The sequence below is a fragment of the Monodon monoceros genome, unplaced genomic scaffold (genome assembly GCF_005190385.1).
Source record: "Monodon monoceros isolate NGI ecotype Baffin Bay Population unplaced genomic scaffold, NGI_Narwhal_1 Super_Scaffold_18, whole genome shotgun sequence".
Lineage (NCBI taxonomy): Eukaryota > Metazoa > Chordata > Mammalia > Artiodactyla > Monodontidae > Monodon > Monodon monoceros.
In genome coordinates, this window is record NW_021703774.1 from 90,816,307 (window position 1) to 90,838,137 (window position 21,831).

At 32.1% G+C, this 21,831-nt stretch overlaps 1 protein-coding gene across 4 annotated transcripts in view; it reads left to right on the forward strand.

Moving 5' to 3' along the window:
- The window catches only part of COL11A1 (collagen type XI alpha 1 chain), a 196,526-nt gene that overhangs the window by 145,956 nt on the left and 28,739 nt on the right, over positions 1–21,831 (forward strand). For all 4 annotated transcript variants that reach the window (XM_029228484.1, XM_029228483.1, XM_029228486.1 and 1 more), the window contains 12 exons: positions 1,589–1,696; positions 2,629–2,682; positions 3,793–3,846; positions 4,347–4,454; positions 8,918–8,971; positions 10,448–10,501; positions 11,734–11,787; positions 17,719–17,772; positions 18,374–18,481; positions 18,775–18,828; positions 19,469–19,522; positions 20,556–20,609. In XM_029228484.1, the coding sequence (XP_029084317.1) occupies positions 1,589–1,696; positions 2,629–2,682; positions 3,793–3,846; positions 4,347–4,454; positions 8,918–8,971; positions 10,448–10,501; positions 11,734–11,787; positions 17,719–17,772; positions 18,374–18,481; positions 18,775–18,828; positions 19,469–19,522; positions 20,556–20,609 (810 nt within the window). The remainder of the gene's footprint in view (positions 1–1,588; positions 1,697–2,628; positions 2,683–3,792; positions 3,847–4,346; positions 4,455–8,917; positions 8,972–10,447; positions 10,502–11,733; positions 11,788–17,718; positions 17,773–18,373; positions 18,482–18,774; positions 18,829–19,468; positions 19,523–20,555; positions 20,610–21,831) is intronic.

Sequence of the window (21,831 nt, forward strand, 5' to 3'; positions counted from 1 at the left end):
CAGAGGGACCTAAGCTGGAATCAGATCCTTTCCTTGGGTAGGACATTGATGATGGAATGTAAAAGACGAGGGGGAATTAACTAAGTGGAGGGTCCTCCTAGGGGCATTCCAGGCTAAGTGAACAACATGTGCTCAGGCCAAGTGACAGGAAGGGTATGGCATCAAGTTGAACTAAAAAAGATCTACATGGGTTGAAATATAGAGAGCAAGGGCAAGGGAGGCTGGAGGCTGTTCCATAGGTAGTAGGAGCCAGGTAACGGTAGACCACACTAGCAGCTTGGTCTTTACCTTAGGAATGGTAAACAAGTAAATTGACTATAAAGAATGTTGGTAAGATGATTGTCTCTCTGATTGCAGCACAGAGGATAGCTTGGAAGTAAGAATAGATGTGAGATAAGAAGGAAACATTATAATAGTTGAGAGGAAGCCTACTAGTATTTTGGGGTAAGATGTTAATGGTGGAGATAAAGAGAAGTAAATATATTCAAGAGATAAAACTTAGTCATCGTAAAGGGACAGGAGGTGGTGAGGGACAGAGGGGTGGGGAGCAGGATAATGTAAATGCAGGAACTAATGACATGGATTCCCAACTTGTGTAATGAGAGAAAAGATAGAACCACCAACTGCAATCAGGAATAACTTTGTACAGAACTGATGAAGTCTTGACTTTTAGGAAATCACTTATTTAAGCTCTGAAAGGATTTTTTGCCATCTTTATTATCAAGCCTATACTTTTTTTTAATTTTATTTTTTATTTATTTTTATTTTTTGCGGTACGCGGGCCTCTCACTGTTGTGGCCTCTCCCGTTGTGGAGCACAGGCTCCGGACGTGCAGGCTCAGCGGCCATGGCTCATGGGCCCAGCCGCTCCGCAGCTGGTGGGATCCTCCCGGACCAGGGCACGAACCCCTGTCCCCTGCATCGGCAGGTGGACTCTCAACCACTGCACCACCAGGGAAGCCCTCAAACCTATACTTTTTAAACTACACAATATAGTTAAATTTTAAAAAGAGGAAAATGATGTCATTGTCTAAAAGTAAACAAAAATTTTTAAAAAGCTAACAGCCTTGTCATTTTGAATCAGTAAAAGCAGCAATGAAAGAAAATATCAAAATCTAGAAAAATTCATGAAACATTGTTAAAAAATAGAAAAAGTCTACACATAAAGCATATTATAAAGTTGGGTATACAAGTAGCACAGAAAAAGAGTAAAGGGTCAGTGAGTTCTCACAAACATCGAGCATCTGATTTATCAATATATAATGCTTGATTTGAAAATGTGTGATTGAAAGAAAAATTCCAAGTTGAGTCTTAATTGTTTTTGTGACCCATAACTTGAGATTCATAAATTGTTAACCAGTGTTAGTATTCTTAGTCACGAAAGAATATAGAGATCTTTTGTGTTATCATTTGCTACTAGGAAATAGCAATATATTGGGAAAATATACTTTGGGGGAAAATCAAAGCAATTTCCTTGTCAAATATGGAAGCCAGAGTATGACTGTTGTAGCTGTACTTAAAAATTGTAACAATAGCTAATTTATAGGTTTCTTATGGCAAAGTAATGACCTGCTGGATTTTCAATGCAGGGAGAAAAAGGTCCCCAAGGCCCCGCAGGGAGAGATGGAGTACAAGGCCCTGTGGGCCTCCCAGGGCCTGCTGGGCCTGCTGGCTCCCCGGGAGAGGATGGAGACAAGGTGAGTGCTCTTTATTCATATTAGTGCGTCCTGTGAAAAATAATTTTTTTCTTAAGAATCCTGGATATAATCTCTTTTAAGATTAGATGTCAAATCTAAAGATATCTTTTCCAAAGTTTCAATACAGCTTCCTTGTGCTCAAAAGTTTTATTTTAGAGGTTGAGAATTATCATTATCCCAGGAAATAGTATGTAGGATATAAACAAGACAAGAACAATGGTAGTGAGAAAAAATAACAGATGCCAAAGTTGCTTATCTATTTTTAAATATATATGTTTCTGAAATAAATGTGAAATTAATTTAATTAATTACTTGTATACATTTAGTTGTGGTGTCTTGGATATTGCAGAATTAAAATTTAAGAATGAGCTGCATACATATTTGATAATCCTATACTTCCCTATTTTTTACTAACTTGTAAGCAAAGATTCTAAGCTCTTGATTTTGAATGTATAGCTATGTTGTGTTTGAACTGAATATATTTTCTAATATTATTGTGAAATTATATAACAAAATTTGTTAACCAGTGCTCTGATAATGTGCAACATTTTAGCAGTTGGAAAACTAGGAGGAAAAATAACTGATTTTTGATTAATGTGTAATTATATTTTTATATAAATTAATGTATTTTCATTATTAGTTTATACTGGTAATATTTCAGACAAAATTGATTTTGTGAATTAAAAATCCATCTGCAGTATTCCTCAAAGTCCAGTTGACTTTTGTTTGTCTATATACTAATCAATATTAGAAATCAATATTAGTCAATACTAGAAAGTGAGAAGCAGGCTTTTCCAATTTAAACTGTGACCTTAAATGTTAGCACATAATTACATTAAAGTAAAATTTAATCATATAATGATAGTGATGACAATGCAATGGCAGGTATGGCATATTAGAGATAAACTTTAACTCAAATCTTTCAAATACAGGGTGAAATCGGTGAACCAGGACAAAAAGGCAGCAAGGGTGACAAAGGAGAAAATGTAAGTTTCCTACTTCTTATTGAGGGAGCATTATTCATTTAACTCCTTTTGGTGTTAACCATGGATATTTTTTCATATTACTATTCCCTTACCTCTCCGAAGATTATAATATTACTACTATATTACCTCTGTGAGAACTATTCAGTTTGAGATTAAGTCAATTTTAATAAAACCTCTTTTCAAATTATGTGTTAAGAAATGCAATAATTCCAACCCTAAAAGCCACAGAATGAGACTAAATCATCAGCAATTTTACCCTCCATTGTTTTTGCACCATTAGTTTGAATACCATATGGTTTAAAGACAAATAATACCTTAAAGTTGTTATGAAAAGGATTTTTGACCTAGTGGAAACCTGACAGGGACTCAGGTACCCCAATGGTCCCTGAACCACACATACCTCCAGAACCTATGCTTTAAGCACTCTTCCCACTGTGTGGCAGTTTTAAGAAAAAGAGCAATCCAATCCAATGACTCTTTAATGTTTGGATTTTTTATAGTGCCTGATCAGTTATTTATGTTGGAAAAAAGGACAGTTAAGAAGTAATATTTATGTGTGTAAGACTCATAAAGCCATTGAAATCTACTGCTCAAAATAAGGAGTTCCAGTATACTTAATATATAATACTGAGTTTGCATGTGTTTACATATAAAGAAAATTCTGAGGTTTCATATATCATTACTTTCTGTCATATAGAATTCCCCACATCCTATTTTTCATTTAGAAGATAGCATATGGATGCTATTTTCATGTGCTCTTTCTGACACATACATATCTCGTTAGAGAAATCTGGTATTTTGAAATTTTTCAAGTGTGAAACTTCAACATGATTTATATTAGCATAGAAATCCATTTTTAAATATCCACAACATTATAGTTGAGAATGCTTTCAATAACTGCCAATTTAAAATTAATTGCAAGTAGGCAAGTCTGAGTCTCAAGGAATAAAATAAATAATGGTTGACTGCACTGAATGCCAAAACCTTTTTATTTTTCCCCAAGAAATGTAGAGATGATTAATAGATTTTGATCAACCAAATGCTCTGCACTACATAGCTTAGGCTCCTCTGGCTTCAGTTTCAAAATTACAGACTTTTATCTCACCACAGGGTCCTCCTGGTCCCCCAGGTCTTCAAGGTCCAGTTGGTGCCCCTGGAATTGCTGTAAGTATTCCTCTTTGTTCATCAAATCTAAAGCCTTACCATTCTCTGATCAGATTTATGAACTGTCACCTAACCAGTCTATTTCATGTGGTAATAAGTTTGTATGCTTAACATTAAATCAAGTTTAAATTATCTAATGTAGCTAACCAAGCTGATCTTTATAAACAAAAAACACTGTGACTTCATTTGAAGATAGATAATAAACAGTTGAGAAGTACTTCATAGACAATTTTGAACATTATTTTCCCTTTTTAAATAGCTTTTACTTCACTTGATATACATGAGAAAATCAAAATCAGTCATATTTCAGAATCAAATAATGTAAGCAAAACTAACAATAGTATATTTGCAGCGGATAATGGAAATGTAACTTACTTTGTACTTGGTAACTTATAAATAGACTGTCTTTGATTAAATTAGAAATGGCTACATTTTTATGATGACTTGTAGCAGAATCATGATTCTTCCAGTTTGTGATCATTTCTATTTGCCTTTTCTAGGGAGGTGATGGTGAGCCAGGTCCCAGAGGTCAGCAGGGGATGTTTGGACAAAAAGGTGATGAAGGTGCCAGAGGTTTCCCAGGACCTCCGGGTCCCATAGGTCTTCAGGTAAGATGTTCTCTGAGTTGCACACCCTTGTCATTCCCACTTACTTTTCACACCAGGTTTTCTGGAAGTTGTAAAACAAAGCAGCTTTCCTTCTTTCTATCTGGGAACTAGGGTACAAAGTTTAAGTATAATGACTGTTTTACTTAAATGTGTATCTGAACTTTAACTGCTTTTAATCAATTATTATTAATTTTTCTGAAGCTGCATCAGCCCTGGTTTCTGTTTCTGGAGTTTATTTAGCCCCACCATAGGTATAACACCCCTTTTCTTCATCCTCATTGTATTTGGAAAATGAATGACAACCTTCTTTAAGTGTGACAGTTAGAAGCAAGATGTTAGAAGCGTTCTTTCACACATCTCACAGCAAGAAAATTAGTACTCCAGATGGCTAGCAAAAATTAAAAGCCTTTTGATAAATAGCAAACTGTCAATCGCAACTATTAACAGAAACTAACAACAAGAAATGTTAAACAATAATAGGTAAAATAAACAAATTAACAGTAAATTGGTCATTTAAAATAACTTCTTAAATTTAGAATTATAATTTGTATTTTATGAAACACTTTCAGGGGAGGAAATATTAAATTGTAAAACATTGTAGGCTAAAACATTTTCATTCAAATATGGCTTACAACTGGGTTCTTAGGCAAAACATTGCATAGTAGACATCTGTTCTGAGTTGTTTTTCCACTCTTCCCTGTGAGGTTAACTGCTTCCTACAAACTTTGGAAACATCTGACTTTCTTCTCCCACTTGCTTATTCAATACCTACCTAGTGATCCTCTAAAAGATTATAAAATTTTGTTTTAAATGCTATTTGGGTGCCATGTGAATATTAGTTATGCCACTAGTTATGCCACTAGTTATGCCATTTAGAAATGATTAAATTAAATCATCTAGTTCATTGTACTCAAAATTTTGTGAAGTTGTGGAAAAGTAAGTAAAAGTTGAATTTGTATAAATTTAATTTTTATCTCTATTTTCATAAGTAACACCATAGAATATTAGTTTTTAATATTAACTAGCTTATTATATATATAATTGTACAAATTATATTGTAAAAATATAATTATATTATCATAACAATATAATTGTTAAAACACTCAATGGATGTCTACCAGTGAACATGATGTTATAATTTTCTCCTTTTTTTAATGCCAAAATAATTATTTTTCAACTTGGAAAATGTAAAAACTTCATTTCATATTTGTGTTTAGCCCTTTTGTACTTGTTAGACAATAATAAATAAGCAATCCTGAGTAGTATATATCAGTATGTATGAGAAGTACACGTATTTGAAAACAACAAGGCATTAAAAATTAGATTGCCAGTGGATATATTACCACTCATTTTCTGCTTTTTCAGTTAACTGATTATTCTGAATCCAAAAGGTTGTAATTTAGAAATTTAGTTATCATGATTAAAAAAGATGCCTTGTAGCTTATATTTACAACATATTAACATAAAACATAAAAAAGTCTTCATTTCTGCAGAGTAAGAAATGTCCTCTTTGATAAGGATGACTCAAGAAATCAGTTCCCTGAAAAATTGATTATATTTTTCCCACAGCTACCTCTTTAAATCAGGAATCTGAAAAGATGCTAATGTAATTAACATGTTCACAATCACATCTGCATACTTTAATTGAATCTTCATGGCATAATAGATATTAGCAATTATAATAGACAGGAATAATAATAATCTAATATTCTGTTTAAATGACTTGATTTTTCATTTCTATGTTTACTATTTGTCTGCATATGAAAGAGACATATAGAATGAGAGTTCTTGGCCTGAATTCATTTTTTTATTTCATCACTTATGTATTAAATGATTTTAAATTGACAGACCTTAAAACAGAGTCTCTCCATGCATAAATTACTCCCTAGGAAAGAGGTAGGACATGTGAAAACTGATTAAAACTGGAGTGCAATTTTGCACATTTAGTTCCTGCAACAAGAGAATTTGACTCATTATGTTTCTATTAATTTTAATAAGAAGAATATTCTGTCTTAACTCGAACTATAATCAAACTTCATAAAAAATAAATATTTAAATATTTTTCTATTGGAAGGTTTCTATTGAACTAATATTAGGAATAATCATATGTGTAAATAAAAGATGGAAATGCAGACTGGGCTTGTTATAGAAGTAAAAGACAACTATGAGCGAATATTTTACACCATTCAATTTGGGGATCCCAAATCAGATGCGCTCTGTACTAAAAGTGGTGGAAACCTGTACAGAAGATAAGGAATGTGATTGTTAATTTATACAGTGTTTATAAGAACTTAATTATGTTTAAGCTGTAATGCTTACTACTTAAGGAAATGGACTTAAACTGAAATGTTTATTTCATCTGTGTTAAAAATCTACTTGTCTGTTAAGAATTTGAGTTCATGTGCTCCATCAATGAATTAGAATCTCTTAGGTTGTAGATCTGGGAATCTAAAATTCTAGGGATCTCTTTCAAATAATTTTTAAGCAGGCTAAAATCAGAAACAGTACCTGGCTCTTTCCTCCCAGGAAACTTACTAGGAACTTCTCTAGTAATTCTAGAAGCTAGCATCAGATGATGATAACTGTTTGGGAAGTACATATGATAGGCTATTTTCCTAGACATCTGAATGATATATGAGAAAAAAATAAATGACATTCTGGTATATGTTGTTCATTATAAATCAGTAATTAATATTTCCTCTAAAAATGAATATATGGAACATTATAAAATGTTTACAAATATACTCGGTAAAGTACCCTCTCTCCAAACTAAGAGTCATATGGAATTAGTAGGTCACAAAAACAATTTAGTGGGTTATTACCAGCATTAAAAAATGAAATATAACAGGATAAGGTAAAATAGAATAAAAATATCAAAAATCATCATCTATCCATTCAAGGTAAGTATTACTTTTTGAAACCTATGTTTCAACTATTTTACATGTGCATGTTTACTAGGTAATAAGTATATTTATTAGTGTGGGTTTTGGTCAAATACTTTGTAGCCACTGTGTGTAGGACCAAGTCAATAACTTTACTAAAATATCAGTAGAAATGTAGAGCTTATGTAGTGTGTATTTTTTATTTCTTAAATAGATTATATCTGAAATACTATTGTAAAAACGTTTAAATATGTATAAAATGTATGATTTATATACATAATGATAAACCCAAAAACATTTTAAAAATTAAAACAATCCATAATTCTACCATATTAAAACCTATTACCACTTTTACTATTTCTGTCCAATAGTCATCATACCTATTTTAATACATATTTCACAGTTAAATTTATAGTATACATTCATTTATATTTGTATTTAATACTTATCATAAACATTATTCATATTTAGAATATTAGTATCATAATTATAGTCTTATAATATTCCATTAGTTTATACAACCAAATTTATTTAACTATGTTTTCTTATGATTAAACATCTGGAATAATTGAGAATTTTAACTATCATAGCTAGTGTTACAAGAAACATCTTATTGCATGTAGCATTTCCTGTTGATTTATTTTCTTAGAATTCATTCATTCATCATAAATTCAACATTTTATTAAAATCTCAGTTTTTCCCTGGCCTTCTGCTTATTGTTAGAGATAAAAAATTGACACCTGAAAGAGCACTGCCCAGTGAGGATAAGTATGTAAACAACTGGTATAATTGTGTTTTTAAGTGTACATTCAAATATGTACAAAGTATCATTGTGATATGAAAGAGGAAATATAAACAGCTCTGCATGGGTGAACTAGTTAGGAAGAGCAAGAGGAAGTAAAATAATTTTTCCATAAAGACAGAGCCAGGTGAAATTTGTGTGCAGCTGCTCTGAGTTTATTCAGTAGCACAAAACCTCTCCTAAAGCACTTACACTGCAAATGAATGTAAAGGAAATGGATTGAGAGAATAAAGGAAGTGTAATATATCAGATCTCATGGCCTATGAGTTTTTAAGATTCAGAAGTGGAATTAACAGATTAAAAGTTCAGAAGATATTTGTAACCCTGGATATATATTGGATGGAATATTTATTTTTGAAAGAGTTTTGACTATACCTAGCTATAAAATTCTCCCCTGGATAAGGTGTTCTAAAATAATTTGGGACAAGATTTTTCCAAAAAAGTTTTACAATGGTAGTTCCATATACTACTCATAAAAGATGGAGAAAATGATTTAGTATTCATAAATTCCCAGACCAAATAATGTGCTTAGTTCTTGTAACTGAAATCGAACAGTATATTAGGCAAAGCATAAATTTTATTAGTGAATGTAGATGTAAGATTCCATCATATATAGTCAATATTTGCATTATAAGTATTTTGACAAATGATAGTTTGACTCAATTTCCATGTTCTCATTTAACTTATAGTTAATTTTTAATTCTATATTAGAAATTGGCCAAATATATATTTTTTAAATACATGAATGACTTTTATTATTTTCTACTATATTTTCTTAGGGTCTGCCAGGCCCACCTGGTGAAAAAGGTGAAAATGGGGATGTTGGTCCCATGGTAAGTTTTTATGTTTTAGAATTGATGTATGCTGTAAATTTCTACATTACTAGCATCTTTCTTAAGGTTTATTAGTATGAACAAAGTAGCCCTAAAGGCTATGATTTTTCAGATTGATGCCTCCCTGATTCTCACCCAAACTTGCATCTGCCGCTATTGAAGTCTCCCCCCACAGTCTTGACTAATTCTCTATCTTTTCTCTTTCTCACTTTGGAGTAGTGTTTTATACATATATGGCATTCTTTGGTTGATGTATTGTTATATATTTTTTATTTCTATGTGTATTTATTGTTGAAGTGTATATAAACTGACACGCTTCAGTTATTTATTAGTCTTTAGCTCTGGACTTTGATGTGAAACAGGTAAATAATAGATAATAGTTACCCAGGATTTAGATAATTAGCAAATGTTAACACAGTATTAAAAATTAATTGTACTTTGAAACAAATTCTTAATTTAATAAGGAATTCTGTCTTAATCAGAATGCTATAACATAAAAATTTGCATTTATTGATTCTGGCTTTCTCCTCTAAGTTTAAGTCTAATAATTCACCTAAAAACTTGAAATACATATATTTGCTGATTAAGGACTACCTTGGTTAAGGAAACAATTAGCCAAGGTCATTGAAATCTATGAAATGTAATGAATACATTTCCTAATTGCTCTTTCCCTTCAATAAACATTGCCCCCAATTTTTGCTTCCTTCAGAATACATATTTTGATCTTTTTATATTTGCATATTAGATTTCATTTTATTCAAATAAATTATTCTTATTACAATAAACTTAAAAACTGAAAACATAAATATTGCTGATTCAAATAACTAATTAATACCTCAAACAGCATCATTACATAGCAAACTCCTCTCTAAATATGCTTGCTATGGTTCCCTGAATCATTAATACATTCTTGAAGTAAGGGGTTCTGGCCACCAGTATTTTATAAAAAGTGCCCCAAGGTAATCTTAAAGCACAACCAAGAGAGAGACCCTTTGTTTGAGGAAGACAACTAAATAGTTAATCTTATTCCAATTCTAGCATATGTAACATGAGAGCTGACATAAAAAACAAAACAAAAATATACAAATAAAAATATAGAATTAATGAATTCTAAATCTACTCAAGCACCATTTCCTCTTCAAAGTTTATGTTCCTTTTATACTCTAGCATTCTAGCATATTCTAGCCTAAAATATTTCTAGCTGTATGACTTCATTGTACCAGATAGTAACAATAGGCTTTTCTAATTTTTAATTAAATTGTTCTTCCTGCAGTTCTAATTTCCCCATAGCTATGTGTAAATAATCATTTGCTAACATGATGTTGTATCCATCACAAATGACTTATAACCATGATATGCTTCACTGACTATGATTTTGCAGGCTGAAACTTCTTTTAGTTTTCTTAATCACAAAATGAAATATCAGAAATGCATTTGAGTTTAGACTTCATAGACCTTAATATTCATCTCTTACAGGGTCCACCTGGTCCTCCAGGCCCCAGAGGTCCTCAAGGTCCCAATGGAGCTGATGTAAGACTGTGAAATATGTTAATTATTTTGAAGTTATATAGATATTATTTAATAGCAGGTAGTGTCAAGATATAATGGAGACAATTACACTCCTGTTAAATGTTTAAGAGAACAAGAGCTCAAGGATCATTTACTCACTCCATTTTATTTTACAGGAAAAGAAAGGCTTTGTAGGGAGCTAGTCCTCACAAATATAATATAGGTACAAAATTTACAGTCAATATATATTAATATTTATTGGTGAATTAGAAATACTAGCTCTAAGAACTGCATTGTTCAGTTCAACATACTGTCTTGCACATAATAACTGTACAATGTTGCTGAATTGTTTCCAATTTAACCTTTATCTTTTACAATTGCTTGAGGAGATGGTTGTAATTGGCTTGATTGTACTAGCCTAGGTCTGTACTCCAAACAGCCTTTATTTATGCATCTACTATCTAAAAGTTTTGTATTTTCCTTCTATAAAATATGTCAGAGTAATATGTGCATGATAATATGTGCACCTCTTACCATGTAAAAAATGTTTCCTGTCAACTGTATAAAGCTTTCCTCCCCCAAGCTTAATTGTTGACTGACTGTTCCAATATTACAGGAATGTAATGCCATATTTATCTTACTGTTACCATTAACAAATTTATAGGCTTTGATGTTCTGTTTCCATTTGACTTTCCCTTTTCACAAAGAACAAGTCATTTATTCTTGTCTTTATTGCTCTTCTGTTATTCCTGCTTTTAATTTTGGCAGACCAGAACTCGGTAAAATAGATTAGGCACAGATGTACTAAAAATGCTTTTAGGTTTTAATTCCCCCTATGTAATTTAAAGTTTAAGAGATGGTTTATATTGTTTTTTGCAAGGATTACATAATTCTTAACCAGAGTCATATCTTGATCCACTAAAAAAATTTACAAAATCATCCTCTAAATCTGATCTCTTCAATAGGCAGAGAGATTGAAATTATGTTTCAAGTATCAACTGACATGACTAGAGTTGGAAAGTCTCCTACCTTATCTTCAAAATTCTGTGAATTTGAAAATCAATTTAGTATAATTAAATTATTTGCTATCCAGTAAATTTGACAACTCAATAAAGTTCATCATGTTGTCTCATCTTTCAAATGACTTGGAATATTCTTGCATAATATTTCTCTCCCTTTCGAACTGGATTTATATTTATAATTTTATATTTTATTTTAAGAACAAGGATAACTGTATTCCTTTTCCACTACAGGGACCACAAGGACCCCCGGGATCCATTGGTTCAGTTGGTGGTGTTGGAGAAAAGGTAAGGAATGCAGTGTTATAGACAGTTTGAAACAGCGAGAATTGAGGAATTTGACAATATTAGCTAGTATTATAAGTGCTTTTAGTAGTTCTGTCTTTCTAAGTATTTTACACATAGTTATATGAACTACAGCTCATCTGCTCTAATAGTTAAATAATTAAAGAAAAAGTGATTTAGAGATATCACATTTTTGATTGACAGGTATTGTGCTGAGTGGTGGATTATTTCCTTTAATCAACACAGCCCCTCCATGATGATGGTATTATTATTACCCACATTTTTAGGCTGAGTGAGCTGAATCGTAGAGAATTTCAGTAATTTCATTAAGGTTTTGTTATTAGAAAGGGACTAAATCAGGATCCACTCTAACCCATGTAAGTTTGACTAGACTGTGGCTCTAGTACCCATTCATTATTGAAAACAGAAGAGTTTGGTAACTGACTTAAAAGCAAAAAATATGTAACTGACTTAAAAGCTAGAAAAGAATCCTTCATATTACAAAAGAATGAATCATTCAGTTCATCATATTTGGAGTTATATTTTCACTACTAATACTATGACCTGTCTTTGGTACTTTTCAAAATAGTTGGCATGTGCCATAATATCTGGGCTCAGAATAGCTTCTTTTTTTCATGAACATGATTTTATTTAAAATATCTGCTCTTCCTTTTCATGAAAATGTCAAAATGATCCTCTGATTTGTTATTTATGCATTCATTCTCATTTCTTAAAATAATTTTCAAGAAAATTAACATTGTTATTTGCTTATTTAAAAAATAATTTACCAGTTTTGAGGTAATAAAATTAAATTTCATACGATAAAATATTATGCAGTGAAAAAAACTTAGAAATTTCCTGAGTTTGCTTCAGTTTTGTTAATAAATATCAAAAGTATAGACTTATCCTAATCATAAAAATGATTCTGTTGTTTAGTCTCAAAAATTTTGACATAGCATATCTTATACTCATTCATTTATCTTAAAGTATTTGGCCCTCAGAAAAAGAAAGGTAGTAGGTTGAGAACCTAGTACTTTGGTGTTTATTTCTTCTCAAAACCCACATTCTAGTATTTTGACTATAATTAATTTTATATGATTAACTATTATATAGTTTCTTAATTACTAAATTAGAAATATTTGAAAGTTATTATCTAATTCTTACTGCATAAACAGTCTAGTTTTTTTGATTGATCAACTCTTGGTTTATATTCTTAAATTTAAAGTTTTGTGTTGAAAAATGCAGATAAGTTGAGAGTGTAATTGAAAGAACTTTTTTTTGTTGAATTCAGTTGTCATAGAAAGAATAGCAGAAGAGAGGACTGGTGTTTAATGGTATCATAGCAGTAGACTGATGAAGATGGCCCACACCTTTCCTCTTTCTTCCCTTTGCATCATCCTCTTTCGGCTCTAAAACTGACCAGATAGTTGTGAGAACTATCCTCTAATTTAGGTTTTTGCCGATATAGCAAATTCTAAAACCATTTAATAGCCTTTTCAGCCTATTTTACTTGTTTCCTAAAGCTTTTGTGTGCAGTGGGAAAAGTTTTAAGTGCTTTAGTTGCTTCTTTTATGGTTTTATCCTCTGTGCTACCCTTGAAGATAAACATGGATGCCAGATGTTTGGATTTTTGGATAACTTATTTTCCATACTGTTTCCATTTGTTTAAAGCCTATCTGATAATACTTGGCCAATTTTGAATCTTCACAGAATGATTCAGTCAATCAGGATAGCGTTCAACTTCTTACAATTAAAACATACCTGAATCTAAATTTGTTATACTAAAAAAACAGAGTTTTATTTTTTCTCTGTTTAAAAAAGTTTCTATGTGATAGCAGGATAGAAATGAAACCCTAATTTTATTTTTTTCTTCATAATCTAGGGTAATATATTATTATGTGGATTACAGATATTTGACATCAACTCTGATTTGGTTTGAATTCTTCCCCGTTTCTATTTTGGAAAATTTATTCCCAGTCACTAATTCAATGAAAAAAAGAAAAGAGAAACAAAGATACTTTAGTCATGCTGCACTTTGCTTAAATAAGTTTAACTTGTTTTCCATATAATATATATTTTCTATTGATAGATTTTGTACTTTAGTATTTTCTTCAAAACAAGGAGACAGAACAGGATATTACCTTAAGAATCAATACATCTGTTATGACTTTAGGCATACAGAGTAATTTGCTGTCTCTTCTGAAGGGGGCTTTAATCTTAACATGGGATAAAAGAGTTACATGATAACTAATAATAAATGTATAAACTAGCACCTCTTTTATATGCCAATACTCTTCATAGAATTTATATTATTGCATTTAAATCAATTATTATTACTTAGAATAAACATGGTAGAGCCTCATTGATACTAGAGATATTTAATTTGTATAATGTAGTCTTGTTACAGTGTTTTATTTCTTTCCTTGTGATTTTGTCCTATCCCCTTTCCAAAGATTTTAAATGGGACCTTTATAGATTTAATATTAATTTCATCTTAAGTAATTGCTATTTATATTGTGCACACTTATCTCTAATACTCAAAAAAGGTAATTTTCATATATATATATTAGAGAATTTAATATTAATGCATTGCTCTCAAAATGAAGAGACTTTGTAGTAAAAATTTGTCTTTAAATTTTTTAATGTTTTTTATTGTGGTAAAAGTCACATAATATAAAACATACTATTTTAACCATATTTAACTGTACAGTTCAGTGGCACTAAGTATGTTCACATTGTTGTGCAGCTCTCACCATCATCCATCACCCGAATTTTTCACCTTCCTAAACTGAAACTCTGTCCCCTTTAAACACTAGGTCCCCTTACCCCCTGACCTACTCCCCTTACCCCCGACCCTTGTCATCTACCAATGTACTTTCTGATTCTATGAATTTGACTATTCTAGGTGCCTCGTACAAGTGGAATCAAACAGTATTTGTCTGCACCTAGTGTATATTGGAATGCATTTTTAAGATTAATTTAATATATGTCCTACAAATAGATTGTACCTTCTTTTCTTTTCCCCTGTGCTACACAGTAGGTTCTCATTAGTTATTTGTTTTATACATAGTAGTTTATATATGTCAATCCCAATCTCCCAATTTATCCCACCCCCCCTTTTTCCCCCTTTGGTGTCCATACATTTGTTCTCCATGTCTGTGTCTCTATTACTGCTTTGCAAATAGGTTCATCTGTACTATTTTTTGACAATTATTTAATCCTGTCTCTTCACTGCCTATTATTTCCCTCATAAAAAAAAAAATAAATGGAATCATTTCAGAATCTAGTTTAACTTTATAGTGGACAGGGATTAAAGGGGAACAACAAAATACACAGATTAATAAAAAACACAAAATATGCAGTTATTTCCCTTCTAGTTCTAACTCTTATGATATCACTATGAGTTAATGTGGTACATGTGAAAACATTTTGTACATAGTCAATAGATTTCCTGTATTTCCTTTTTCCCTAGCTTTATTGAGGTATAGTTGACAAATAAAAATTGTGTATTTTTGTGCCACATCTTCTTTATCCATTCATCTGATGATGGACACTTAGGTTGTTTCCATCTCCAGGCTATTGTAAATAGAGCTGCAATGAACTTTTTGGTACATGACTCTTTTTGAATTATGGTTTTCTCAGGGTATATGCCCAGTAGTGGGATTGCTGGGTCATATGGTAGTTCTATTTGTAGTTTTTTAAGGAACCTCCATACTGGCACATATATACAATGGAATATTACTCAGCCATAAAAAGAAACGAATTTGAGCTATTTGTAATGAGGTGGATAGACCTAGAGTCTGTCATACAGAGTGAAGTAAGTCAGAAAGAGAAAGAGAAATACCATATGCTAACACATATATATGGAATTTAAGAAAAAAAAAATGTCATGAAGAACCTAGGGATAAGACAGGAATAAAGACACAGACCTACTAGAGAATGGACTTGAGGATATGGGGAGGGGGAAGGGTAAGCTGTGACAAAGCGAGAGAGAGGCATGGACATATATACACTACCAAATGTAAGGTAGATAGCTAGTGGGAAGCAGCTGCATAGCACAGGGAGATCAGCTCAGTGCTTTGTGACCGTCTGGAGGGCTGGGATAGGGAGGGTGGGAGGGAGGGATACGCAGGAGGGAAGAGATATGGGAACATATGTATATGTATAACTGTTTCACTTTGTTATAAAGCAGAAACTAACACACCATTGTAAAGCAATTATACTCCAATAAAGATGTAAAAAAAATTGTGTATTTTTAAGGCATATAATTGATATTTCGATACATGTCACATTGTGAAATAATGCCCACACTCAAGGTAATTAACATATTCATCACCTCACAGTTACCATTTTTTGGTTGTGTGATGAGAAAACTTAAGATCTACCCTGTTAGCAAATTTCAAGCACACAATACAATATTGTTAATTATAGTCATATTGCTATATATTAGATCTCCAGAACTTATTCATCTTGAGTATCTGAAATTTTGTACACTTTAACCAACATCTCCCCATGGCCCCCACTCTCCAGCCCCTGGTGACCACCATTCTACTCTCTGCTTGTGTGAGTTTGGCTATTTTAAATTTCACATCTAACTGATGTTATGCAGTATACTGTATATATTCCATATATAAAGAATTTAATATGGACATTTTACAGTTGATTTGAATGGCAAACTGCTTAAGTTTTTTTCAAAGATGTGAATAATGACTCATAAAAATATCACTTGCATATGTTTCCATCATACTGGGATAGATGAATGATTCATTGCTTTGAAAATAATGTAAATGCAATATTTTACTTGTAAAGTTTATTCAAGATAATTGGAAATATTTGCTACCTACTTGAGAGAGAAAATAATTTACACATAATAATACTAATGAATTCTTAGAAAGTACTTGATATCTTCACTCATTATGCAGATAATTCAAGAAGTTAAAATATGTGCATATTCTCAAAGAATAAGAAATTATGTACACAAAATAGTCTCTCCCCTGGAATTATGTTTATATTTAATATAATACATTTCAAACCAATTTATGAGCAGTGGATCTGTGCCAGGAATATTGGAAATAGCTGAGTTAAAAAATAAAGAAAATTCAGGCCTCACATTTTAAAAAAATTTAGAACAATTTTCACTTCAGAGTTTCTAGTACTACTGATTTTGTATAGAAACATGGTACATGAATGTATTGTATTACTTCACTTGGATGATTACTTGAACCGAATATTATGTTTGTATGCATTTCTAAGTGCGAAGAGTTAATAACAGACTTTCATAAGGGAAGCCTACTAGGTTAGGAGGTTTATTTATTATTGCACTGAGCCATAAAATAGCCATCCACATCTATACATGGAGATCATAAAGACTACCAATATATATCCTCAAACAGAGCAGTTTTAATTAGTATCTAAGTATCTATGTGTATCTTATAAATAGTGTTTTTGTATTTATTTATAGCTCTACTTTAGACCTCTACTAACTAAATTTCATAGGATTATCAAAATACTATGAAATTGTTTGATTATTACAGTAAATTCATATTTTAGTAAAAAACATTTTAAATTGTTTAATCCATAAACTTAATTATAATATGAATATTGATGCAACACAAATACACAATTTTTAGGAAACATGCAAATGTCTGTTTTGTGTGGTTTGGTGGTAACTTGGGTTAATGCTCTTGGTATTAACTAACTGATGAGAATTGTAGCATCCAGCTTATCCAGTTCTATCTCCCCACTTGAGAAATAAAAGTATTAAGGTCAGTAATAGGAAAAGTTTTTTCTTTTTATCAAAGTTGTCCACTGCCTTTTAAATAATATAATGAATTAAGGGCTAGTTTAAAGTGTCATGGTCATCATTGAAGGAAGTTTTACAAATGTGAAACATTGTTTCTGTGCTATGATACTCTTTTGATCTCTTCTTTATAGGGTGAGCCTGGAGAAGCAGGGAACCCAGGGCCTCCTGGGGAAGCAGGCACAGGCGTAAGTGCTGGCTTATTTTCAATGTAGTGTGTTATGGATCAGATATTTCCTTCAGAGTATTTTAAACATGTAGCTTAACTACTAGCTGTGATTCAGTTCCTTTCACTTTCCAACCCGTTAAGAATCATCACAAATGCAGAGCCTTTTTGTTCAACAATTTTGCCTATCCTCTGCATATTTTGATTCACACAGAAACTGAAAAAAAATTACATTAGCATAAGTTAGAACATTAGAACTATAAGCTGTTTATTGCATATATCTTTAGTGGACTGTCCACAAAAGAAACCAGCAAACTCTGCTACATCGAGTAAACATTTATGAACTGTATTAGCATTACATTATTCTAATTTAGATTGGTTTAAACTGAGAGTGAATTTCACTCCCAGGAAACATTTGGCAATGTCTGGAGACGTTTTTGGTTATCACATTTGGAGGAATGGTAACTGCTGGCATCCAAGTAAAAGAGACCTGAATGCTGTTAAACATCTTGCAACGCATGAGACAAGCTCCCACAGCAGAGTATTGTCTGACCTCGTATGCTAAGGTTAAGAAACTGATTTAAAGCTTGTAAGATAATCATTCTTTTTCTTACACTGTGTAGGGTCCCAAAGGAGAAAGAGGAGAGAAAGGAGAAGCTGGTCCACCTGGTGCTGCTGGGCCGCCTGGTGCTAAAGGACCATCAGGTGACGATGGCCCTAAGGGTAACCCGGTAAGTGACCTTGGTCCTCTTTAAAGTGGCATCTATGTCAAAGCCACTTGAAGCTTTTCGTAGAAAGACTAGAAATCATGAGACTTTGGTCCATAGCTGGTGAAGTTGACTTTTCATTGTTTGATGTATTCATAAGCATTCTCAAATCATTTCATTTTTAAAAAAAATTCTAGCAGGAGAAGAGAGATATTCTCATATGGTTTTACCATGACTTTTACCTCTTAAATTTCAGAATATCATGACTTTATAAAAATTTTTCATTTATTTCCTTTCCTTTAAAAACATTATTTTAGGGTCCTGTTGGTTTTCCTGGAGATCCTGGTCCCCCTGGGGAACCTGGCCCTGCAGTAAGTATCATAGAAAAACAAAGGAATTATTTTGCTGGGGATTGTTCCCAGTTAATAATTAAAGAAAAGTCTTAATTACTTCAGTGGATCCCCAAAAACAGCAATAAAAGGAAGATGTAAACTGTAATCACAACTACCAGAATAAAAATTCATATATTTGGAGACTATCATACTTGTGTTGCATGATTATTATTATCTCTTCATTGGGTTAATTTTCCAGACTTTGTTGAATTGTACATACTAATTATCTGAGTAGCTGCATTACTATCATTTCAAAGTTACAAGACTTTTGCTTTTACCTCAGTCCATTCTAAAATGCAAATTCTATCTCAAACTGCACCATATTTGTTCATGGTTAAAGGATGCACTGTCTTTCTATACTAATTACATCCTCCCCTTTCCTTATATTAAGAGCATACTATATTTTAAATTTGATATCATAGCAATTTCATACATTTTATGGAAAGAGAGATACCATAATCCTTAAAAAAAACAACTGAAAGAATATAATAATACTTTTATTTGTTTATCTGGTAATAATTTTTCTTAAGGACTAAGATGATACATCATATCTTTTTTTTCTGATAAAAGTTAATTAATAGTGAGAAATACTGGGTTCATTTTCTATTGCCCATTATAGGGTCAGGATGGTGTTGGTGGTGACAAGGGTGAAGATGGAGATCCTGGACAACCGGTAAGTAAGCACACTATTTTTATTCAATCTTTGCATAGTCTCAAGATATTTTAAAATAAATAATCAGAAATAATTATACTTCCAAATGCATAGCTATGTGTGTACACATTCAGGTATATTTGAGTTCCAGTTTAAAGTCAGTCTTACATGGAACATTTCTTACTTGATGTGATTTAAGAAATATAAGCAAAGCCTTCATAATAAAAACTGTAGTCATATCATACTAGTGATTTTGTCATATTATATTACATTGAACTATCTCTCCAACTGTGTTAAGTGGAAAGTCATTTTAAAAACACAAATAAGAATTAAATGAAGAAAACTAGGTTATCAGCCTATTATTAGCATGAATTACTTCAATTACTAACCAGAATGAACTCAGCATTTTTGCACTCATTTTTTATTTTTAATTTGGGAAATGCAGTAGGGGGCTTTGACTACATAAGATTATTTAGGGAGGAAGTAAAGGAGGGCACTAACTTAAGTAGGAGTCAAAGACAAACTGCACTCTTAGCATAACTTTGTCTCTAGAGCCATACCCACTGGATACTTGGAGTCAAAAAGATACAGACTTATTCTGTGTAGATAAGAATTGTGGGTCATATCCCAGCATGTTGCGTGCTCCTTGGAATAAAAATGCTAGTGTTGCACAAGATGAAATTTGAGGTAATAGATTTATGGTTCACAGTTGTATGTGATATACATAGAATTATTAACCATATAATTCTATTAATTAGTACATCTATTGGATGCTTGTCAGATATAAATTAGCACTTAAAAAAAAACAGTTTTAAATAGAAGGAATTCTATTCACTTTTTTCCAGCTGTGAAGAAGTTTTCCATATGAATTTACCAGCTCGAATTATAGATATCTGGAGGAAGTTTAGGTATCTGAAATAGGGCTAAGATTTTCCAGGAAAGATAGATGTGGAGAAATGAAGAAAGCAGGTTGGCTTCAGTCCAGAGTTTGAACAGTGCTGGGAGCCATAAAATAATACCCAATTGCTTAAAAGGTATTTTTCACATTTTTTAGGGTCCTCCTGGCCCATCTGGTGAGGCTGGCCCACCAGGTCCTCCTGGAAAGAGAGTAAGTTTCTTAAATTCTTTATTTGAAACACCAACTCATTATCCATTGTGTGTATAAATTTATATTATATTTGTAAGCTGTAGGCAGCGCATTATAATGGTGCTGAAAAACATATGTCCTAGAGAGTGATTTCTTAAATTTGTCAAAATACTCATTAAAGTAGAATCCAATTTAATTGACAGGTTTAATCTGTCACAATGAAAAATAGTTTCCCACTTCTCTGTGCTTAGGTCTCCTCTGTACAAATGCAATAGGCTCTCATAAAAGACTCTGCTGATACCCTGAATTTCAGCTCATGGTATCCTACAGGGAGATGAGTTGTCCAAACTCCAGTGCTTGTTGAAAACGTTATAGAAACTTGAATACAGTATCAGTAGAACGAGCTCAGGAATCAGCACATAATGTTAGATTGCTTTACACTGTCAAACAACTCTGATAGGATTTTAAGAAAGAGGTATAGTAAAATATAAAGGTCTTGTTCAAAATATTGACTACAGTGGACCCTAGGAGATTTGCTTTACTGCCTTTTTCCCACTATTATACTGTTTTTATAATAAAACAATCCTATTGACCTGCCTCTTGCAGCACTTCTATTAATACACAGTGTTCTCCTGAACCTCTAGTCTATTTTCCAACCTATCCATGAACAAAATATTTGGTCAAAATTAAAATATATTTCTTAGGCTCATTTCCCCTTCAGTAATCCAAAGACACAGAGCAATTGGGGCCACTCTGGTTTTCTAATGGTAGCTTTATCTTAGGAGAATTTTCACACTACACATCTTCCTATACACAGAGTGTGACAGGTTTTAATTCTGTCTCTCAGGACATAAATTGAGTCAACATTTACAAGCAAACATTTCTCTTTGCTGGAAATGAACTTAGTTTATAGTAAATATTTTCTCTGAATACAATTTTCTTCTCACTGACCCAAGTGCCTTTTTTACCTTTCTCCTCCTCTTCCTCTTTCTCATTATTATTATTATTATTTTGTTTGTTTTCTTTTTGTCAGCAGCCCAAAAGCATAATCTTGATAGAAAAAGAAATATATCCCAAAACAACCATTGGGCTGTTATTCTTAGAAAGTAATTACAAAGTGTAACATGATGTTGAGCTCTGTTGCCTGTTTTTGCCTATCATCTGAATGTTCTTAAAACTTTCCAAATGGATGAATATCTGTTCTATTACTTCAGACCTTTCAGAAGAATACTTATATAAAATA